At 35.8% G+C, this 20,618-nt stretch overlaps 2 protein-coding genes across 6 annotated transcripts; one reads left to right on the top strand and one right to left on the bottom strand.

Moving 5' to 3' along the window:
* Positions 1 to 315: 315 nt before the first annotated feature.
* LOC135639098 (glutamate dehydrogenase 1, mitochondrial-like) lies at positions 316 to 8,750 on the bottom strand. Of its 5 annotated transcripts, none has more exons than XM_065152868.1 (11): positions 8,356 to 8,750; positions 7,087 to 7,161; positions 6,866 to 6,986; positions 5,934 to 6,047; positions 5,471 to 5,692; positions 5,293 to 5,367; positions 3,276 to 3,392; positions 2,314 to 2,564; positions 2,047 to 2,122; positions 1,868 to 1,954; positions 316 to 861 (listed from the first exon to the last, which is right to left on the bottom strand). In XM_065152868.1, the coding sequence occupies exons 3-11, from the start codon at positions 6,971 to 6,973 to the stop codon at positions 676 to 678; spliced, it is 1,236 nt and encodes a 411-aa protein (XP_065008940.1). In that variant the 5' UTR covers positions 6,974 to 6,986; positions 7,087 to 7,161; positions 8,356 to 8,750; the 3' UTR covers positions 316 to 675. The 5 variants fall into 5 exon arrangements, with proteins under 5 accessions (XP_065008940.1, XP_065008939.1, XP_065008942.1 ...); XM_065152867.1 differs by having other exon boundaries at positions 7,087 to 7,173; XM_065152870.1 differs by lacking the exon at positions 8,356 to 8,750 and adding an exon at positions 7,282 to 7,516.
* A 7,976-nt stretch (positions 8,751 to 16,726) lies between these two features.
* LOC135639127 (uncharacterized) lies at positions 16,727 to 17,884 on the top strand. Its single transcript, XM_065152903.1, has one exon. It carries the CDS (start codon positions 16,727 to 16,729, stop codon positions 17,882 to 17,884), a length of 1,158 nt encoding a protein of 385 aa, XP_065008975.1.
* Positions 17,885 to 20,618: the final 2,734 nt, after the last annotated feature.

A 20,618-nucleotide genomic window follows, 5' to 3' on the forward strand; every position in this document is an offset into this window, starting at 1 on the left:
GGGGAATGAACTATTTATTACAAGCTCATCTGATCTGTACTATGATGCTGCATGTTCATAGCTTTGCTGGTTGTCAAGACCTTCTGTTCCTTGCATTTAAAATTTGAGCATCTCATGCATTTCTTAAATTTGCATTTAAAATTGGAGGCTTCCAATGGAGAGCTGTTAGGCATGTGGTTTGTCTAACTTGTAAAATAGCATGCACGAAATCAATCAATTCTGTTCCCAAGCACCAATCCTGAGTTCATCAAAAGTGCCATGTATGGATGATGGTATTCTTGCACATACCCAAACTATAGTCCTAAAAAAATGCCAGATTGGTGGGACAATTCACTTGTATGTCATAAACCTGACAACTGTTCAGATTGTTGGCAACTTTTGCCAATTTCTTCTTTCCACTCATTTCTTTCATCACTGAGTTTGTTCAACAACACAAACAACTAAAGCAAGCTTCACACAGGTCCTTTTATCATAAAGGCCCTGCACAAAACCAGCTTGATGCTCACAGTTTATTTTCAGGAAAGAAGAAAGATCATCAAGATCGCTAATTGATGACCACTAAACAGACCCAGCCTCGTACTACATTGAATCAGAAGCAGGCACAAACTTATTCTCTAAATGGCAACTGTGGGTTTATTATTTTGCTGTGACGAGGAGAAAAGGAAAACCTTGCCATCAAGCTTCCCATCCTCGAAGAACGGTAGCTCGTGCAACTCGATTGACTCCAAGGGTAAATGCTCCCATGCGGAGATCGCAGTTGTGTGCTCTGCACATCTCCTTCATGTCTTTGAAGCCTCTGGTCATGTATGTTTTGAGCTCAGCATTAACCTTCTCTTCATCCCACATGAATCCTTGGATATTCTGAATGCAAAGGGAAAACAATGCTTCAGAATATTGTTAACTGCCCGTGGTACAAGAATAGGAGTATACGATAAACATTAAAGCATTCACCTCCCTCTAGTAGTCCCATGTAAGAGTATTCGTCAGTTCACAAAATAGGATTATGCTGTTCTTGTCTGTTTGATGAGCCCAAAGTCTAAGGATCTAAATATGAAGGCCATATAGGCCAAACTAAAGGAGTTGATGAAATGCAAGAGTTAAGATGATAACCTATAGGCTAAGTAAAGACAACTCTTTTATACTATGTGCTGCATAATAGAACTCCAGCATGCAAGAAGCTATTATGTCTCTTTTGCGGACACATTAAGACTCAGGCTATTATACATCATCTGAATATGATCTATGTTAAGGTAATGAATTGGCACTGCATAAAAGCTGCGATTTTCATTAATGGCAACTCCACAAGCTTAAAGTCCCATGCTTTTCTTCTAACAGAGACTAATGTTTAATTGAAAAAAACAGCAGTTGTCACATTTACCAAACAGAAGGAATCTTGACTGCTCTTTGGTAGTTCACAAATCCCATAAGAACAAGCTGTTAAGAGTCATTGCTTGAAGACATTTTATATTAATATGTTGGTATCCAGAAACACTCCTATTTCTTACAGAGTTATCATCAGATATTCTTAACACAGAATCAAAATTACAATAACAAGGAAACAAGAGAACATGGGAAGTAATGCACTTGACAAAGTATGGTAATCTAATGCAGATCCATTAAATATGAGTTTATAGCTGCAGTAGCCAAGTGATAGTTTTATTGATGCATCATGAGTGACAATGTCACAAAATGCTAAATCAAGTTCATGGAGTGCTTTAGCGATTTCCATTATCTACTTAATCCATATTTATTTACCGATGTCTCACATCTAAAATCTGAAACCAAACTCATTTGACTCAGTTTAGTATCTTTACAGGTCAATTTTTTGAAAAAAAATGTATAAACAGGACTAAAATTAACCACTAACCTGAACCCACTCAAAGTAACTCACAGTAACACCACCAGAATTTGCATATATGTCCGGAAGAATAACCACACCTTTCTTTGATAAGATCTAAAACAGAAGGGCAAAAAATTACCAAAATACTAGCAAATCCATCAGCAGTTATTCTTGATCTAAACAATATCTTGTAACTTGGTTATCACCTCATCAGCCTCTGGATCAGTTGGATGATTTGCTGCCTCGATGATGAATTTGGCCATTATATCATTAGCATTTTCCCTTTAGAGAGGCATAAGAGTCAAAAGAATAATAAAAAAAATGATGTCAGATTAACAAGTAAAATTAGAAGATTATCAAGAAAGGAGAAGCATAATTTCGTTTCTGCTAGCCGAAGATGCCAGTTTATTTTTCAAGAATTACAAGTAGGCTAGTCATCCCTAGGAAGGACCAAAAATCATAAACGAAATAACCTGTTTATCACACCCCCAAGCGCTGCTGGAATAAGAACATCACAATCTTCAGTTAGCAAGGAACTCAGATCAATTGATTCTCCACCACTGAAGCCTCTGATTCCTAGATTCTCCACAGAGTGTTTTAGTAGTTTTTCAATGTCCAGACCTTCATTGTTCTTGATTGCCCCTGTAACATCACTAACAGCAATCACCTTGCCACCAGCTGCACTGATAAGTTGGGCCGCCCAAGAACCAACGTTACCAAAGCCCTAAATTTTGAACAAAATGAGCTATTAAGATCATTACCACTTAATCAGATACAGAAGAAGATCTATACATGATCTCATAATCTTATTTAAATCGTTTTCCTTGACCAACCCTCACATCTTTTAACCTTTATAATCCACTTCAATTTACAAGATTAATCCATCAGCAATAATTGTTGTGCATCAGTGTCGTAAACAGAAGATTAATCAACTAAACTATTAAAAGAAGAAGTTAAGAAGTGTCTCTGTACTTGGAGGATAAAAAAGTATGTTCAGGTACTAGGCAGTAAGAGGCTCAGACTGCTAGCCAGTAATTTTCAGTTAACTTGCATTTTTCCCATACAAGACCACATAGAACAGTTTTATACACTGGTATCAATAATGTAATCATTCATAACCAAAGAATATGATTCATATGTATTAAACAACTTAAGAGACAAGTCTTTCAACTATTTGTTCACTTGAAATCAAATAACACTTTTGAGTTAAATAATTGATTTCATAAAGCTATTGATACTCAATGCTAGCAAAGTAGATTCCTATCAGAAAGCTTTCATTTCATAAAATTTATGTGTTCATCATATTAAATAGGATACTAAACTTGACCTCCTTTGATCTTCCAAGGTTGATGGTTCACACTATTTGGACAGACTCTTCTTTCATGTTTGCAAATGGTTAGTTTCCACATATGAATAACATGTTATATATATTTACCTGTATTACAAAGCGTTGATCTTTAATGCTCTTTCCATACTCTGCAAGCAGGGCCTCTGTTGCAAACAGCACCCCCCTTCCAGTAGCTGCTTCTCTCCCAAGTGATCCACCAAGATCCTAGAAAAAGAAAAGAAAAGATCACCAATAAACATGGAAAAGGAACAATAAACTCTAGAATAATAAAAAAACTTTGAAAGAATTACTCTCTCAGTAAAGAAATCACCTTGAGTAATTTGCTGGTTTAAGAACAGAGAGTAATTTTTCCTCAAAAGTGATGGGGAACACATTTTATGAAGCAATAACTAGATGAATCAAAAACATAACAAGTATAATATATTTTCTTCTCAAAGGATTGCTTTAATATTGCAGTCCTTTCAACAGAAAGGACATCATATCAACCATCTTATCTTGGTCGACAAAGCCATTAATCTTGTTTTCTAGAGAAAAAGTTGCCATTAATAAATAGAAATAAGTAAAAGGAAAAGAATAACCAAGATTGTAGGATAGATCATTATCACACTTCGAGAACTATTAGTAACAAAAAAGAAATCTTGAATCATTAATTGTTTTTTAATATTTGTATGGTTCCTGCTTAACTTCTGTTAAGTTTACATTAGAGAGATCTAAGTTGATTTTTCAACAGAATAAATTTCCATGATTGCCGAAAAACTTAAAAAGCAAGCTCACAGATAACCTTTATAAAATGGGAAAAACCTTACATAAACAGAAACTTCTATCAGTGGCATGAGTTCCCCAACTGTCAGTTGCTAAAACTGTTCTTTGTTAGTTGTTTGTGAGGGCATTCTCAAGTCATAACATTGTTCTCTAAGGTCAAATTCAATAGATTCTCATATCATATCCACATATATGAAATTATCTTGCGTGACAAAAGGCTTCTCAGTTAAGAAAGTTATTTTCAGAAACATTTAAGTGAACTCAGTGATTTAAAAAGCGCTAGGCGCTAGGTGCTCGCCCGAGCGAAACGAGACGCTAAAATATAAAAATATATAATATAATTAATAAATATAATTATTTAAAATTTTAAATAAAAATATGCTATTAAATTAAGAAAATCTAAGATACAAAATCACAATGTCACATTAACAAAAAATTTCAAAATTCAAAACAATAAAATTTTACATCAAAGTCATTTATGTTGAAACCTAACAATAATTTCAAATAAATAAAAATTAACAACATTAAAATCAAAATAATATATTATTAATCTATTAACAGTATTGAAAATTAATCATTTCAAAAATCAAATAAACTTAATATTAAGAGTATACTATATACTGAGCCTGACGGAGAAACGAGGAAGCAGCGACGAGCAGTGGCAGCGGCAGCGGGAAAGGGAAAGGGAGCGGGCGGGCTCGCGGGAGGCGCGAGCAGCGACAACGGCAGCGGGAGCGGGAGCAGGAGCGACGAGCAGCGAGATCGGGATCGGGAGCGGCAGCGGGTTAGGGTTGGGTAAGGGTTATATCGGTTTAGTTGGTTCGATTGAACCAACTAACAACCGAACTAGACCAAAAATCCTGGTTCGGTCACTTGGTTTACCTAGGCGCTCGCCCGAAGCGCCCAGCGCCTGGGCTCGGGCGAGCTCCCAGGCGGCGCCTGTTTGAAGCGCACCGCCTGGGACATTAGCGAGGCGCTCGGGCCTCGCCTCGCCGGGTGCCTAGGCGAGCGCCCGAGCATCTTTTTCAATCACTGAGTGAACTTTATACTATTTCCCATCCTTTTATGTGATCTATTTCTCATTCAAAAAGGGCCATTGTCACATCCTTGGGTTCGAATGGGGTCTGCAACTCAGCAGTGCCAAATCTACAGAAACCTCAATTAACATTCTTCATCCTACTGCACAGAATTTAACACATTTTGTGTATAACTAGATATTCTTAGGTACATAACCAACAATAATTCTATATTTGAATTATGAACGACAGCGAAAGTGGAATGCGATACAACTTTAAAGTTACACAATATATTAGAAGTTGTGGTTTCATATCAGTGTACTCACAACAGGTTTTCCAGTCACAACAGCTGGTGAGTAGCCATGAAACTTTGAGTACTCATCGAGTATCCAAGCCATTGTCTGTTGTGATTCTCAGAAAACAAAAATTAGATAAGTATTTTCCAGATAGAAAATATATGCTCATGAAATATCATGAAGAAAAAATGAAACTAAAACAAATAACCTGTGGGTTAGTTCCCATATCAGGTGCTGGAACATCAGTATGTATGCCAATTAAATCATGTATCTTCTGCGTGAAAACTCTAGTAAGTCTCTCAAGTTCCGAATGGCTAAGTTCACCTGGACTGCATCCTATTCCACCTTTAGCTCCCCCATATGGAATATTAGCTACAGCTGTTTTCCAAGTCATTAATTGTGCCAAGGCATTAACTTCATCTGGATCAACCTGCAGTATTCACATAAAATTTAATGAGAGAATGAATTTAATAAAATACACCCGGTGTCATTTAGAACTCCAGATATTATATGTTATAGTCGCATTGCCTTCACAAATATGAATACAGTGCCAATTATGCTTCTGACAAATACTAAGAGAAAGCGACGATAGAACAAAATTATGCAAATGCCAAGATACATGACAAAAGATCCAACAGGAATAAGAATGGAAACTTGACATGCACACCCACCTCATGATGGTATCTGATTCCTCCCTTCATAGGACCCCTAGCATTATCATGCTGCACCCTGAATCCCACAAAAGATGCTAAAGTACCATCATCTTTTGGAATTGTGCACTCAACCTGCAGTAAAATATTGATGCTGTAAAAAATTTTACATAGTTCTTACATTACTCTTTATCTTTTTCCTAAGGAAGAAATATTGCTGTATTATACAACAATCATCTAAGATGATGATTCACTATCAAATAGTTGATTGGTAACAACAAGTAGAACAAATTTACTGATCAACAACTTTGGGAGACTCGATTCAATCTCAGTTTAACTACAACAATAACAAGCTGTAATGTACCAAGTACCAACTATTGGGGGTCGGTTTCAATCTTGATCTAACCAAGATGAATAAATTGCTTCACATTAGTTTTCTTATTCACTTCGATTAGTTGCACAACTCATTTAATTATCATTTTAAAGCCAGAGAGAAATGCATCATGATGAGATTGGAACATTTTGCATCATCATTGAAGGCATGTGAAGGACATATATTTATCACAGACACACCAAAATGTATATTTCTTACGAGGCTCTACCTAAATCTAGTATTCACAAGTATGTGAAATGTGTTGAAGTGAGAAAATCTTTCCAGTGATAGATATTTCGAGTATGACAAAAGGATTAAAAGGAATAGAAACAAATGCAGACATTGCTGGAATTGTTACAACTTGATTACTGCACCTCTTTCAGTGAAATTGAAGTGTGATCCAATACATGGCAAGCTAATCAAAAACCTAAAAGTGACAGACTAGAGAGTAGGATGATTAAACATGCAGATCAAAAAGCATAAGCAGTACCGTTGGGAGAACTAAGAAGTAAAGAGAGGGAAAAGGACCAGAAAGAAAATTTGATTGAGGGAGTAAAAATGTCTGTGCCAGGTTCCTCACCTTGATCTCTCTAAAGGGAATGAGCAAACTTTTCTCCAGTTTAGAGTCCAAACCCAGCAGCTTAGCAGCCTGCTTAAAATTTCTATTTGTTGCAACCAGTGCATTCATTTTGCCCAAAAATCTGCTCCAAAAACACAAAATTGAAGCTAAAGACTGTAATCTAAGGGCAGAAAAGCCCATGAGTCATCTCTATTATCTAAAACCATGGCATGGGTTCTCACCAGACACCCTGCAAAACCAACTGCTGATGGAATATCCCCACTCTCAATGCCAATTTTGCAGAACCAAATGTAGACCTGCAAATAAGTCTGTGATTGGCTACTTGAGAAAAATGGTTACTCACCCAGGGCATATATGAGAAAAACAGAGATGAATTAGCACAGAAGTCTATAGCAATAAGTGAGTTGGAATCATACAAATAAATGCTGATGGCCCATGTGCTATAGTGCTTATCGCTGAAATACATGGATAAGATATTGACGCCACCTATAGCTGACCTAAAACTAGGCAAACATCGGTTCAGGAAAACTTGTCCAGGAAATTGGTTACCCTCACCCCATATGAGAAGAAATGATACTTAAACCTCGTATGGTAAGAAAAGGACAAACAAGGACACTATCCACCAGGAAACTTCCTCTATTGAATTATAGGAGCCATACATTTTACAGACAAAGGTTTCTAGTGGTCTCACGTCAGATCACATGTAGCTATCAGATAAAAGGAGAACACACCGACAAGTTGCTCATGGTAGGCATGTGATTGATCTCACCAGTGACTCGAGTAGAGATTATTTATATGGGAACCATTTTTTTAACTAAAACCATGAGTCTGCAACAGAACTTTCTGCCATTTAGTTTGCAGTCTGCTGCTCTTTCTTTCAGAAAGCCTCATAAGCTTTGGCTGATGCAAACATGGTAAATGAATCATCAAGTTAGAATGCAAAAACAAGAAAACTTTAGATGCCATATAAATAATTTCATGGCATTGACCATCCTTAGCTCCTCCTTTTTCATTCTTCGGCTCCATTTGCATTGGAAAAGATATTAGTCATTTAAATGTCACATTTTGCACTCATCCCCACGAATAGTGTCAAATGGTTCTATGATTTGGTAAGAAAGGACTTCAAAGAATTACAAAATCACAATTATCACTAATTCTTTGATCTTTAACAGCATTAGAATTCATAGGTGATGGTTAGTTAAACCAACCAAGAAGGAGATGAAGAGATTTAATGCACCAAATCATGCAAAGGTTGAAAGAGATGAAATTGTTTGTTTGTGCCGCTTCTTTGACCATCAAGCCTCGTCACAAGCACAACCCCACGAGATTCTCACCACCACCAATCCCTTCTACTTGTTTTGCCCCCACCGACTTCTTCAGAAGTGGATGAGGTTTTGTCCCAAAGCTCCGGTTTTTCTGCCGGGCCCCACGCTTGCGCCAACAGAATAATGCCACGTGTGAAACCAGAGAAAAAGAAAACACCAACGTACCTCCGGAGGAATCAAGAGAGGAAGACGGAGAGCGCGGTTACCCCCACCCCCACGCCGATACAGATGCCAAAATCCGAACAAAGATCGAACTTTTTATTAGGGCAACAACCGGTGGTGAAGGATGGAAGAGATCGAGGAAGAAGCGGGCTGGCTCAGACGTTCTGCGAGGGGCCGGGGGTATAAGAGGCCGCGGGGAAAGGCGAGGCCATCATCATCCGAATCCGAATCCTGCCGCGGCTGGAACGGGCCCTACTAAGGGTGGCATCAGCTGCTATCGGTGGTCCTTCTTTCGAGGTCGGAATCCGGGGCGGCGAGTGACGTGAGATGAAGCGTGTTGAATCCGGTGGAATCCACCTCCTCGTCCCACATCCGGAACTGCCGACTTGTTTAGAGGAAGATGTTCGGTGGGAAAGTTAAGGTTAAGACACTTTGTCTTCCCAATAAAGGAAATAGACATGATTGAGCGGATAAATAATACCTGCATGAGATTGTGTTTGATTAGGGTTTGCACCAAACCCTAAAACTTATTTGAACTGCAAAAAATCCAAAAAAAACTGAGAATAAATTCTTCTAATATTAAATTACAAACTTTTATTAAAAATATAATATTCATTCACATGATATATATATATATATATATATATATATATATATATATATATCATGTGAATGAATGTTTTAAGTTTATATTTATAATATTTTAAGTTTTATTAAAATATTAAGTTATATATATATATATTAAAATATACCATTCATATGATATATATATATATATATATATATATATATATAAGAGTCATTATATTTATAGGAATGCATGTTTTAAGTTGATGTTGACATCAATATAATAATGTACAGCTTCTTTTGGTGGAGAGGGTTGAAATCTTAGGATTTCTTTTAAAAAAATGGGAGTAATTTCAAATGAAAAAAAGGGAGTAATTTGGATTTTGAAAACTTCTTGTCTTAGGATTGAAGAATAATATTTGGTTGGTGATATTTAAGAGGTAAAATTTTGATGAAATTAAGCTCAAATCCCTATTAATTTTTTTCATGATTTAATTAAATGTTGTTGTTGTTATCAATAATTCTTTTGAGTCATGTGGCATGTCCAAACAAAATCTAGAAAGAGAGAACAAAAAAAAAATGGCAATGGATTTCTTGATATTCTTAAAAAGAACTCAAAAAGAAAAAGATGGATCTACTCAAAAAGAAAAGAAAGTGAAAAATAAGGATCCATCTTCACTATTTTAAAGTAGTCTGCAAGGAGAGGTTCTCTGTTAGATGCTAATGGGCTTTCATCTTTTCATTATGATTAGTAAAGGTTAGCTTCTTTTTGGGAACAAAAAAAGAGGAGGTTCTTTCTTCATCAAAGAATTTGGTCTGTGTTTCTGAAATTTATGCAAGGAAAAAAAGAAAAAGAAAAAAGATCATCAGCTAATCCCACAAGAAACATAAACAACACATCAGCAGGGGGAGAAGAATCAACATCAACACACATGTTTCATGCCTTGGCTTCAATAAACAAGAATCTGATCATGCATCATGCTACTTGCAATTATTGCATGGATGGACCACATCATCTTTATATTCAGAAAAATAAAGACTTGCACTGTCTTGCATTGCATTGTATCAGGAGAAGCCACTAACAGTAGCAGTGAGTCACCAGTGCAACTAAGCACTCAATTCATCATCAGAATCCCACCAAGTTGTTTCTTTTATCTTACAAGTGGTGTCTGCATCAGAATCAGATATATAATATTGAGGCATTTGCAGCAGAACAGAAAATAAAGCAAGCAGACTCATCTCCATGACCATAGGAAAATAGAAACAGTGGAGAGTAGTAACCAGAAGAAGAAAACAAAAAACAAAGCAAAAAATATATATTTTTTTATTAGAGGTTTTACATATTATTGATTTTTTTTCTTTTCTTTTTGATTTCTCTTTGATCATTAAAAGAAACTATTCATTTTAGCTTTTCCAAAAGAAAATATTTTCTTACTTTGAAGTTCATAGTGGAATCACTTGATCTTATTTTTTTATCTAGAGGATATTATTATTAAAGATAAACTATATTGGTATTTATGCCTACAAATTACTAAGTTTCATAAGAAAGATATGCTGAATTTAGATTTAAAGAGATAAATATGAAGAACACTACTGCTACCTCATTCAATCATGTTCATGCTTAAAATGAATCAACAAATTGTCATGACATGGATGAGGGAAGAATCAAACTCCACTGAGAAGATACTGTGAGCTTTTGCTGACAACTTTGATGTGGGGAGTTGGAAGAATTGTATTCCACACCCCAATGCTTTGGAAGAGTTGCACTCTCTACTGCACTTTCTTTTCCCCAACTCCACCACCACCACCACCACCACCACCACCAGAACAAGAGGGCCATGGGAGCACACCCCACATTGATGCTGCAACAGTGGCCTGAGGTGGGCCCTGTTGGCCTCATCGTATGCTGCATGGAAGAAGCATCACCATGCACTTGTGCCAAAGGAAGTTTACAGCATGGCCACCAAAGTTCCCAGTCTTAGTAGTGCCCCAATGACTAATTTAGTGAGATGAAAATTAACATGGTGAATCATTGACATATCAAAACCTTTTGGAACAAGATGTTCTTTTTGTTCTTTCTTATCAGGAAGGCAACAATTCTCATGATTTGTCTATGCTTGTTGCACTAGAACATTATTGTTACTAGAGAACCTTTTACTTTAATTTTCTAACTTTTACTTTAAATTTACAAAGATAAAAAGGCACTCTTAGGTAAATTTACAAAGATGGATGATCTCAATTTCCTCTAGGCATATCGTCCATAAACTTTGTAATCCGATATGCATCACATCCACAACAAAACTATCAGCCATCCACAATGCTCAACCTTATAGCATGATTTAAGCTTGTAACATGTACTTACTTGAATTTTTATTTCAAAAATTTCTCCTTATAATATATTCTTTAAATACCTACAAAAAAATGAAGAACTTATGGGTCAAATATCATCAATAAATTTTTATATTATATATTATAATATAAATAGTTATAAATTTTTACATGTCCAATGTATAGGTCATTGTAGATTGTGTTTCATTGAAAGTATCCATATTATCTAGAAAATTGAATAATTCATTCGAAATAGGATCATCCTTGTAATAAAATACTCTATACTTAAATGACATTCAAATTAATAATATCAACTATAAATATGTATTCATTTAATACTATATGTTTTGTTGTTGTTGTTGTAATAAATGATTCACGATGCACTGAATGATAGACTGATGTAACCAATGCTTCAGTGATACTACAAAAGATGATATCGATGCTTAAACTACATTACAAATATTTTACTAATATTATGATAAATCATAAAGCAATTCAACTAGGCTGCACAAAGCTAAACGAGGATATGACGATAAACCGTTAATCACGAGCTTTACAAGGCTTTATTGAAGGTGATAAAAGACCAATGAGAATAAGGACGTCGGCAATGGCCACCACCTAAGACTTTGGCAACAACTACGCTATAGCTCTATTGCCCAACTAGTCACCAATGCTCAACAGATGACATCGTCGATTACGATGATCATGGACATCTACGCTGATCATAGAGCCTCAATGCTCAACTAATAACCGATGGACAACAAAAAGGCTCAACCAATAATCAACATACTATTGGTGAGAAGGCAACATCTACTTGCTGATTCATTGTCAATGATGACCATGACCCCCTTCCTCTCCTCTTCGGTAATGGCTTGTTGGTAGGAAGTTGCCATTAATGGCGCCACCACCAATGCTGTCAACGAGTCCTCTTCCTCTCCCCTCCGATGATAGCCTCCTAATGGCACTATAAAAGAAGCTAAGGCTTACTCTATCCTTGCTTCTTGTCAGTGATGGTGACGATGATGAAGACCATGATGGTGGCAACCACTACGGGTAAGAAGGTTGGCAATGGTGACCTTACACATTGTTGTTGCATTCGTGGAATGGGTAAAGACGTAATTTAGGGGAAAAAAAAGAGGAATCTAGGCCCTAATAATAATAAATAAAAAATCTAGAATTTTGTTGAACCAATTTGATCTTATTCAGGTGTAAAAAACCTATTCAATACAAATAAACTAGAGTCAACTAAGAACAATAGATATCGAGTGTCTTTTTTTTTATTTTATAAAGGTTATTTTAATCGTAATTTTAAAAAAGGGGCATCATTGATTAAAAAAAAAACAAACATGGTGGGTGTCATCCGATAAAACCCCATTATTGGGGCCTTTTTTTTTGTGGACAAATTGCCCAATTATGTTTTGTGATTAAAAATGTCTAGTGACAATTCTATCAATAAATCATCTTTTAGTGATTAATTGAAGTATTTATAACAAAAACTTTTGTCGGTAATAAGAGGTTTTCAATAATTCTATCAATAAATTTATGTAGTGACAATCACATGTTTACTAAGACTCAAGAATAAAACATAGTAATCCACCGATTCTAAGAACTTTGACAAGATGATTTATAAATTAAGATTAAAGATAGTCAAAAAAAGAAAAAGACACATTAAAATCGGCATTTGTAACCATACATCATCCTATCACTCTCATTGTTGCATGGCAATGGCTTCAAATAGTCTTTCTCTTCTAAGTCATATAAGTTTATGGATCCCAAACTATGCAGCATTGCGTTTTCCACGAGGGTATTGGACAGCAGGGAGTGAGTTGGATCGAGAACGAAAGTATGTGGTCACATAAGCTATTACCACTTCCAAATGACAACCATAGAAGGTTTAGCTTCAAGATTATAGCCCATTAATAACGGGGTTATCAAAAACACTATTGAAGGACTACAAGCTCGGCCAATCATGAAGCCAGATTGCACAATTCCAAATGGAGATTAAGATGGCAATGATATCGAAGGATTCAAAGACATTGCATTGTTCATGATCAGTGGTTGCTTGAGTATCATTTTCTTACTGTTGCTTGCCATGGTGATAGCACATACGTTCATTACCACTCCTCAAATGACTGGGAGATGAACATAGACACTTGTGAGAGTCTTTTTAAGGAGAAGATGCTCAAGGAATATTGGTTTTGGGAGCATTATCCATCCATCATTAGAGCCACTGATGCTTCGACCACCCGACGTCGGATGCTTGAATAATGGATGCTAGATTGAGTGAACTCTCACAATTTTTTCCCGCGACCTTCCTTCGAACTTCAAGTGAAAAAAAATTAGAACTCCGTGAGCTATAAGAATAGAGGTGCACTAATTATTGAGCTTCAAATCGAAAGACAACTCATGTTGTATAAGAAAATCTCGAAACCAATCGACAAAGACATTGTTGTCACTACTACAAGTAGAGAATTTCAATAACATCTGTTGAAGATCATGCTGAAAAAATGAATTATGGAATTTCTATCACATTTGTTTGCTAAGTTTTTATTTTAACGCAAACAGTTGTGTGATTGGAAGATATTTCTTGTAGAATAAATATTTTCTTTGATTACTTCATCATAAATGAGCTTTGGAATTTAAAGGAAGGATCTAAATCCCAAAATGTAAAATACAAGCAATAATATTGCAAGTGTCCTAATATACTAGGATTACAACTATACAGGTAAATGCTAAACAATTATCCTATTTTAATTAGAAATATAGCTATTTAAGAATATAATTATATAGGAACATGGTTGTAACTTCCATATTGTATGAATATAATTTTCATATTTTATAAATACAACTTTCATAAAAATACAAAATAAACGGTAATTAAAAAAGAAGGGGTCCTCTTAGGTAGAACCCCAAAGGATGATATATTTTTTCTTGGATAAATAAATATATATTTATATATATATATATATATATGTCTCCTTAAATTAAGTTTTAGGACTGTTTTTCATCTTTCAACTTCAACATGGGTGGAGAACTTCTTGATGATGAATGCAAAAAGAGGTTCGAAAGCAAAGGAAAAGAGAAAGAAGAGGAGAGAGTTGATTGGTCGAGTCTCGATGCTAATATACTAGACCTCATTGTTGATCAGCTCACCATCAACATTGCTGATTATGTATGCTTTCATGGTGTTTGCAAGAAATGGTGTGCTAGCGACTCCTATGATCTTACTCACCCTCCTCAACTCCCATGGTTGCTCTTGAGATGGGATTACAGTATGAATCGTCTCATCTTCTACTCCTTCGCAGATGAGAGAATCCATTCAATTCAAGTTCCGACAGATGATAGACACATCATTGGCTCATGTGATGGATGGCTAGTTCTCGATCATAATACTTCTTGGATCCTCTCTATCCTAAATCCTCTCACGGATACTCATATCTATCTCCCAGCACTCCCAAGTCATTTAAGGAATACTAAATATTCTTACCCGTCGATATTGAAGATTGCAATATCTTCGAACCCTTTAATATATGATCAAGATTGCATCATCGTCATTATCTCCACCTTAAACCATGTTCTCCTCTCTACCCGTTTAGGCGAGGACGATGAATGGACCTTGGTGGATGACACGAGTAAATTCCATGATGTTATTTACTTTAAAGAAAGTTTTTATGCTGTGGATGAAACTGCACAGGTCTTCATGTTCAATTCCCTCTTGGAGAAAGTGGCTATCATCGGTGCTCAACGAGGATTAAGCTATATGTTATGGCAGTTTGCAGAGTTATCAGATGAGCTTGTTGTCCTTCGAAACATAATCATTGAGGATCCCGTTTACAATATGGTGGAGAATGCTATAATTTTCATAACGGAGAGGATAGAGATCCTAAAGTTGAACCTAAAAGGTCCACTGCCATCATTGGAGGAGGCAAATAACATAGACAATCATATACTTTTCTTAGGCATCAATTCTCGCTCCATCTCATACCCCGTTGCCCAATACTCACATGGTAAATCTAATACTATCTATATGCATCACGTTTATGCTATGAGTGATGACAAAAGAGATATATATTGTAGATCTGGAATATATGATTTGGAGAATGTCTCTTTCAAACCAATATCACACGGTAAAAATGAAAGGATATGTAATGGCTATTTACCCATGTGGTATACACCATGCTTATTTTAGTGCTCTAATTTTGTTTTACTCCCTTAAACAATAACTAAGCCTTATTGTCATCACACTGTGAATGGTGGATTATATAACCTTTTTTATTTTTGAGTCTCAATAATTTATTTTTTTAGTTAATTTGTTAGCTTCTTGTATCTCGAATGGTTTGTGCTAACAAACTCGATATTATGATGGATTTCATAGATTATTTTTAGCATAATCTACATCTCAATGGTGATGGCAGCAAGTTTTTCTTTTCTTTTTTCTATGAATTTAGTAATAATCATGTTCTGCTGCCATATTCCAACTTAGGAAGCTGCATCACTTGTATGATACATGCATGCAGTGATGATCTCAGCACCAGGATGGATATACATCAACCAATTTCCTATGATCGAGTGGCAATACAAAAAGGATTGCAAGCTTATACTATACAATAAACAAGTAAACTTTCGGTGATGGATAGTTGATTCTTTATTAGGTGGTGCCATGAAGCTATTGTTCTTAAGAAAAAAAAACAAGAAAAAGGTGGTTGGCGATTATTCTCGAGGGATTTGTAGCAAATGATATAGTATTAGGATATCTTTATTTGAATAATGTTTATTGAGTTTGTTTAGTTCAGTAAAAATTAGATAAGAGTTTATTTAATATTTATTTATTATTAAGAGTTCAAGTCATCGTGGACTAACTCTATAAATATGGATATATATATTTTTTTTTTCATCGAGCAATGAAATATTATTCAGTCTTTTGACAAATCTTAGGAGGCCGATCTCCTCAAAGAGATCAAGTATCTATCTGCACAAATGAAACTTTATGATGGATCGAGGAGCACAAATGAGTGATCGGAAGATATTTCTTGTGGAATGAATAGTCTCCTACCTTCATCGTAAATGAGCTTTCAAATTTATAGAAAGGATTTAAATCCCAAAATGTAAAATACAAATATCCTCACATTAGTAATATTGTTGCAAGTCTCCTAATATATTAGGATTACAACTATCCATGTAAATCCTAAACAACCATCCTATTTAAATTAGAAATATAACTACTTAAGAATATAACTATATAGGAAGATTGTAACTTTCATATTCTACTAATACAATTTTCATATTTTAGAAAGACAACTCCCATACATATACAAAAAAAAATGATATTTATAAATATTTAATATTTACAAATATTAAATTCTTGATATTGGGCTGCTCTCATGTAGAAGCTCAAAACATGAGATTTTTTTTTGGGGGGTAAATGAATCTATATATATCTCCTTGAATTAGGGTTTAGGATAGTGTTTCATCCTTCAACATGGTTGGAAGACCTTTTAAGGGTGAAGGAGAAAAGAGAGCTAAATGCACAGAAGAGGAAAGAGTTGATTGGTCAAATCTCGATATGAATATACTGGAACTCATTGCCGATCAACTCACCATCGACATTGCTGATTATATTCGTTTTCATGGCGTCTGCAAGACATGGCACGCTGTCAACCACCATGGTCTCACGCACCCTCCTCAACTCCCATGGTTGCTCATGAGATGTGACTACGATATCAATCGTCTCATCTTCTACTCCTTCTCAGATGAAACATTTCACTCAATTCGACCTCCAACAAATGATGAACACATCATTGGCTCATGTGATGGATGGCTAGTCCTTGATCATAAAACTTCTCGATTCCTTTCTCTCCTAAATCCTCTCACAGGTGCTCATATCCATCTCCCAGCGCTCCCGAGTTATTTAATAAACATTGAAGATTATTACCTATCCATATTGAAGATTGCAATATCTTCAAACCCATCAATGTATGATCATGATTGCATCATCGTCATTATCTCCACCTTGAATGATGCGCTTTTCTCTATCCGTTTACGGGAGGATGGTTTATGGACTTTGTTGGATGATAGGAGCAAGTATCATGATGTCACTTACTTCAAAGGAAACTTATATACTGTAGACGAAATTGCACAGGTGTTCATCTTCAATTCATTCTTTGAGAAAGTGGCTATCGACGGTCCTCAACGGGAAACAAACAACTTGTTATGGCAATTTGCAGAGTTATCAAATGAACTTATAGTCCTTCGAAACATATTGATCGAGAACTCCGTTGACCATGCAATGGAGAATCTTACGATTCTCACGACAGAGAGGATAGATATCCTAAAGTTGAATATGAAAGGTCTAGTGCCATCGCTGGAGGAGGCAAAGAGCATAGGCAATCACATACTTTTCCTAGGTGTTAATTCTCGCTCCATCTCATGCCCAATATCCCAATATCCTCATGGAAAACATGATACTATCTATATACATCATGTTTATATCATGGATGATGATAAAGAACAAGATATATATTGTAGGCATGGAATATATGATTTAGAGAATGCCTCTTTCATGCCAACACCACATAATGGATTTGAAAGGATATGTACTGGAATGTTACCCATGTGGTTTACACCATCCTTATTTTAGTATATTCTTTTTTACCACCTTAGATAATAACTAAATCTTACTATCGTCATTGTGGATTATAACTTTTTTGATATATTTTATGAATCTCAATAACTTATTTTTCTATTTAGTTTTGTTTGCTTCTTATATCTTGAATTGTTTTGTTTTAATACATTGGGATAACATTCTCTGTATTATGATATATTTCATGGATATTTATATTTGTAAATAATTTTTAGCATAATCTATATCTCTATGGTGATGGCAACAAGTTATTTTTTCTTCTTTCAATTTAGTAATAATTATTATGGGACATTAATAATTTTATTTGATCTAATGTTCTATTATCATATTCCAACTTAAGAGTCTATATCCGATCATGATCTTAGCACCAAGATAGATATTGTTATAAAAAATATTGTCAATATCCTGGTTAGCTCGATGCAATTCTGACCCATGTGCATAGGGATCTCTGAGGTGTGGCTGAGGTGCATTTAAGGTAAAAATATTGAGTTCTCGAAGTGTCACCTACATGAAGATCGAGGTTGAGAGGAGTTTCCTAACCTGATTCCTCCGATGCCTATGTTAGTAATTTGAGATAGATGAATACAATAATAAATGATATAAAATGATCCTCATAGCCCTATTAAAAAGTAAGCTATTATACTTGGTAATAAATGGGTGATATATTCCATGAAATATTCTACAAGAAAGTAGAGTTTAACCACCTCTGACAATTTTAATTTGACCATTTGTCTACATAGATGATAAGGGTGGAGTAAGCCTACAACTTTTTACATTGGACCTATCTACATGGGTAAACCAGTGAGGAGCAACTTTTGTTTTTTTTTTCTATATCCGGTGATTGGTTATCGATACCTTCTCTATTATTTGTTAACCCCAAAAGCATGCTTGGGAGCTCTTTAACGAGGGTTTTGACATCTAACTCATCTAACATATTGATTTTATACTCCTTTGATTCCTTGTCTCAAAGGGAATAGAGGGTGCTTGACCAACATGTTTTGGAATGCCCAAATGGGTGTTAAGGTACTACCAAACCTCCCCACCTTAAACAATAGGGGGAGGTCGGGGCACTTGACTGCCTTAGTTTAGACAACGAGGGGGGTTAGGGTGCCTAACCTCCCCATCTCAAATGGGGAGATCGGGTAGTACCCTGACCCCATTTGGGCATTCTCAAAGCATGTTGTGCTTGACTTTCACACCTAGGGCACATGCGAAGGCCGAAGGTTCCCAACCTCAACACCTTGAGCACCTTGGGTGCATTTCTAATGGGGCCCTCTAAAGATTGGGTTTTGTCGATCCATATATCTTGGGCATATTTTCATTTGTATATTTTATCATGATACATTTCTTCTTATATGATCAAGCTTTTCCAAAACATACATCTCGAATATATTTTTTCTTATGCCTTCCACTATTGTAGTGGGTTTCTTCTCATGGGGTCGGGTTCTCCCGACCTATGTATATCGGGCAAATTTTCCCTTCGACCTTCTGTTATGATAAGTTTCTTCTTATACGGGTTGGGTTTTCTTAACATTCATGCTTTGGACACATATTTTCATGATCTTAGGTGTACCTTAAAGTATTCACCTTCGTGGGGACATATTGGGGATCTTTATGCTTTCCAAGGTATCCCTTGAAGGGTTGGGATTGCCTTCACTTTCAAGGGAGGTGTGCTTCCTACCCTTTCTAATATACCACCATGTTGCAATTAATTAGGAAGTTAGGGTATCACCTTCATTAATTAGCGTCTCTTCAAATCCAACTTGAAGAGTTATTGGAAACGATATCTAATAAGACACTTATCTTTAATGTATGAGACGAGAGGTCAATCCTTACCTTATAAATCCCTCTTAGCCATGGGGGGTGAGGTTTATTATCTCATTTTAGCCTCTGTGATATCTTTAAGAACTTTCTCTTCTTAGCCTCAATCTTCCTCTTATTGTGAAACATAGGAGAGCATCATATGCGCAGCAATAAAACAAAATAAAAATTAATTTTCTAAAATAGATTTATATCAAATCATATGATAATTAGAAGCGAAAAACTTATGAAACCGAAAACTACATAAAAGTGAGGGGCTCGTGAACCGAGATAGCATGAACAACTAATCAATTTGAGGGACGGGGTAGTTGTCCTTCGTACATGCTAGTCATAGGTGCTTTGCAAGCCAATCACGTGAGTGATAGCACGTGTAACATGACATGTACTCTTTTTACTTATTATTATTATGATATTTTTTCACTTTATATTGCTTGATGCATAAATATATTGTTATGTCTATGGATCTATGCAATGAGAATCATATCGTGATGATATCACGATAATAAGATCGATTCACTTTTAATCACAAAGCCTAAAAAAATCCTAGTCATAGGTTACTCGAGAGGGACGTCGAGATAACCAAACAGATTGGTGTGTCATATACTCGTTCATATGATGGAGGCGACTGGTCTTATAGCTGTTGGTGTGGGGATACTAGGGCTACAGTGTAAGTGCTCATTAGAGAATGAGTTCACTGATTGATCCACTCACGGAATGCTGGATGGTTAATGATACCTCATTGTCAAACAATGATTTTGTCGTCCCAATAGGTGTACTTGGTCCTTAGACTTGAGACACTAAGGATGTCTTGCATGAGTACTCTACTCTTTGATACCAGATGTATAAGTTTAGAAGTTCTAGATGTTAGTCATAGGTGCCCAACCAGCCAATCACGTGAGTGATGGCACGT

The sequence above is a fragment of the Musa acuminata genome, chromosome BXJ3-5, assembly GCF_036884655.1.
Source record: "Musa acuminata AAA Group cultivar baxijiao chromosome BXJ3-5, Cavendish_Baxijiao_AAA, whole genome shotgun sequence".
NCBI classification, from domain to species: Eukaryota; Viridiplantae; Streptophyta; class Magnoliopsida; order Zingiberales; family Musaceae; genus Musa; species Musa acuminata.

Bases quoted from the DNA above. Each gene is read 5' to 3' on its own strand.
- LOC135639098 (XM_065152868.1), bottom strand. From the start codon at position 6,973: ATGAATGCACTGGTTGCAACAAATAGAAATTTTAAGCAGGCTGCTAAG. The intron at 1,955-2,046 runs GTGATAACCAAG...CTTCTGTTTTAG, and splicing joins CTGATCCAGAGGCTGATGAG to ATCTTATCAAAGAAAGGTGT. The intron at 862-1,867 runs GTTAGTGGTTAA...CTTTGCATTCAG, and splicing joins GTTACTTTGAGTGGGTTCAG to AATATCCAAGGATTCATGTG.
- LOC135639127 (XM_065152903.1), top strand. From the start codon at position 16,727: ATGGTTGGAAGACCTTTTAAGGGTGAAGGAGAAAAGAGAGCTAAATGC.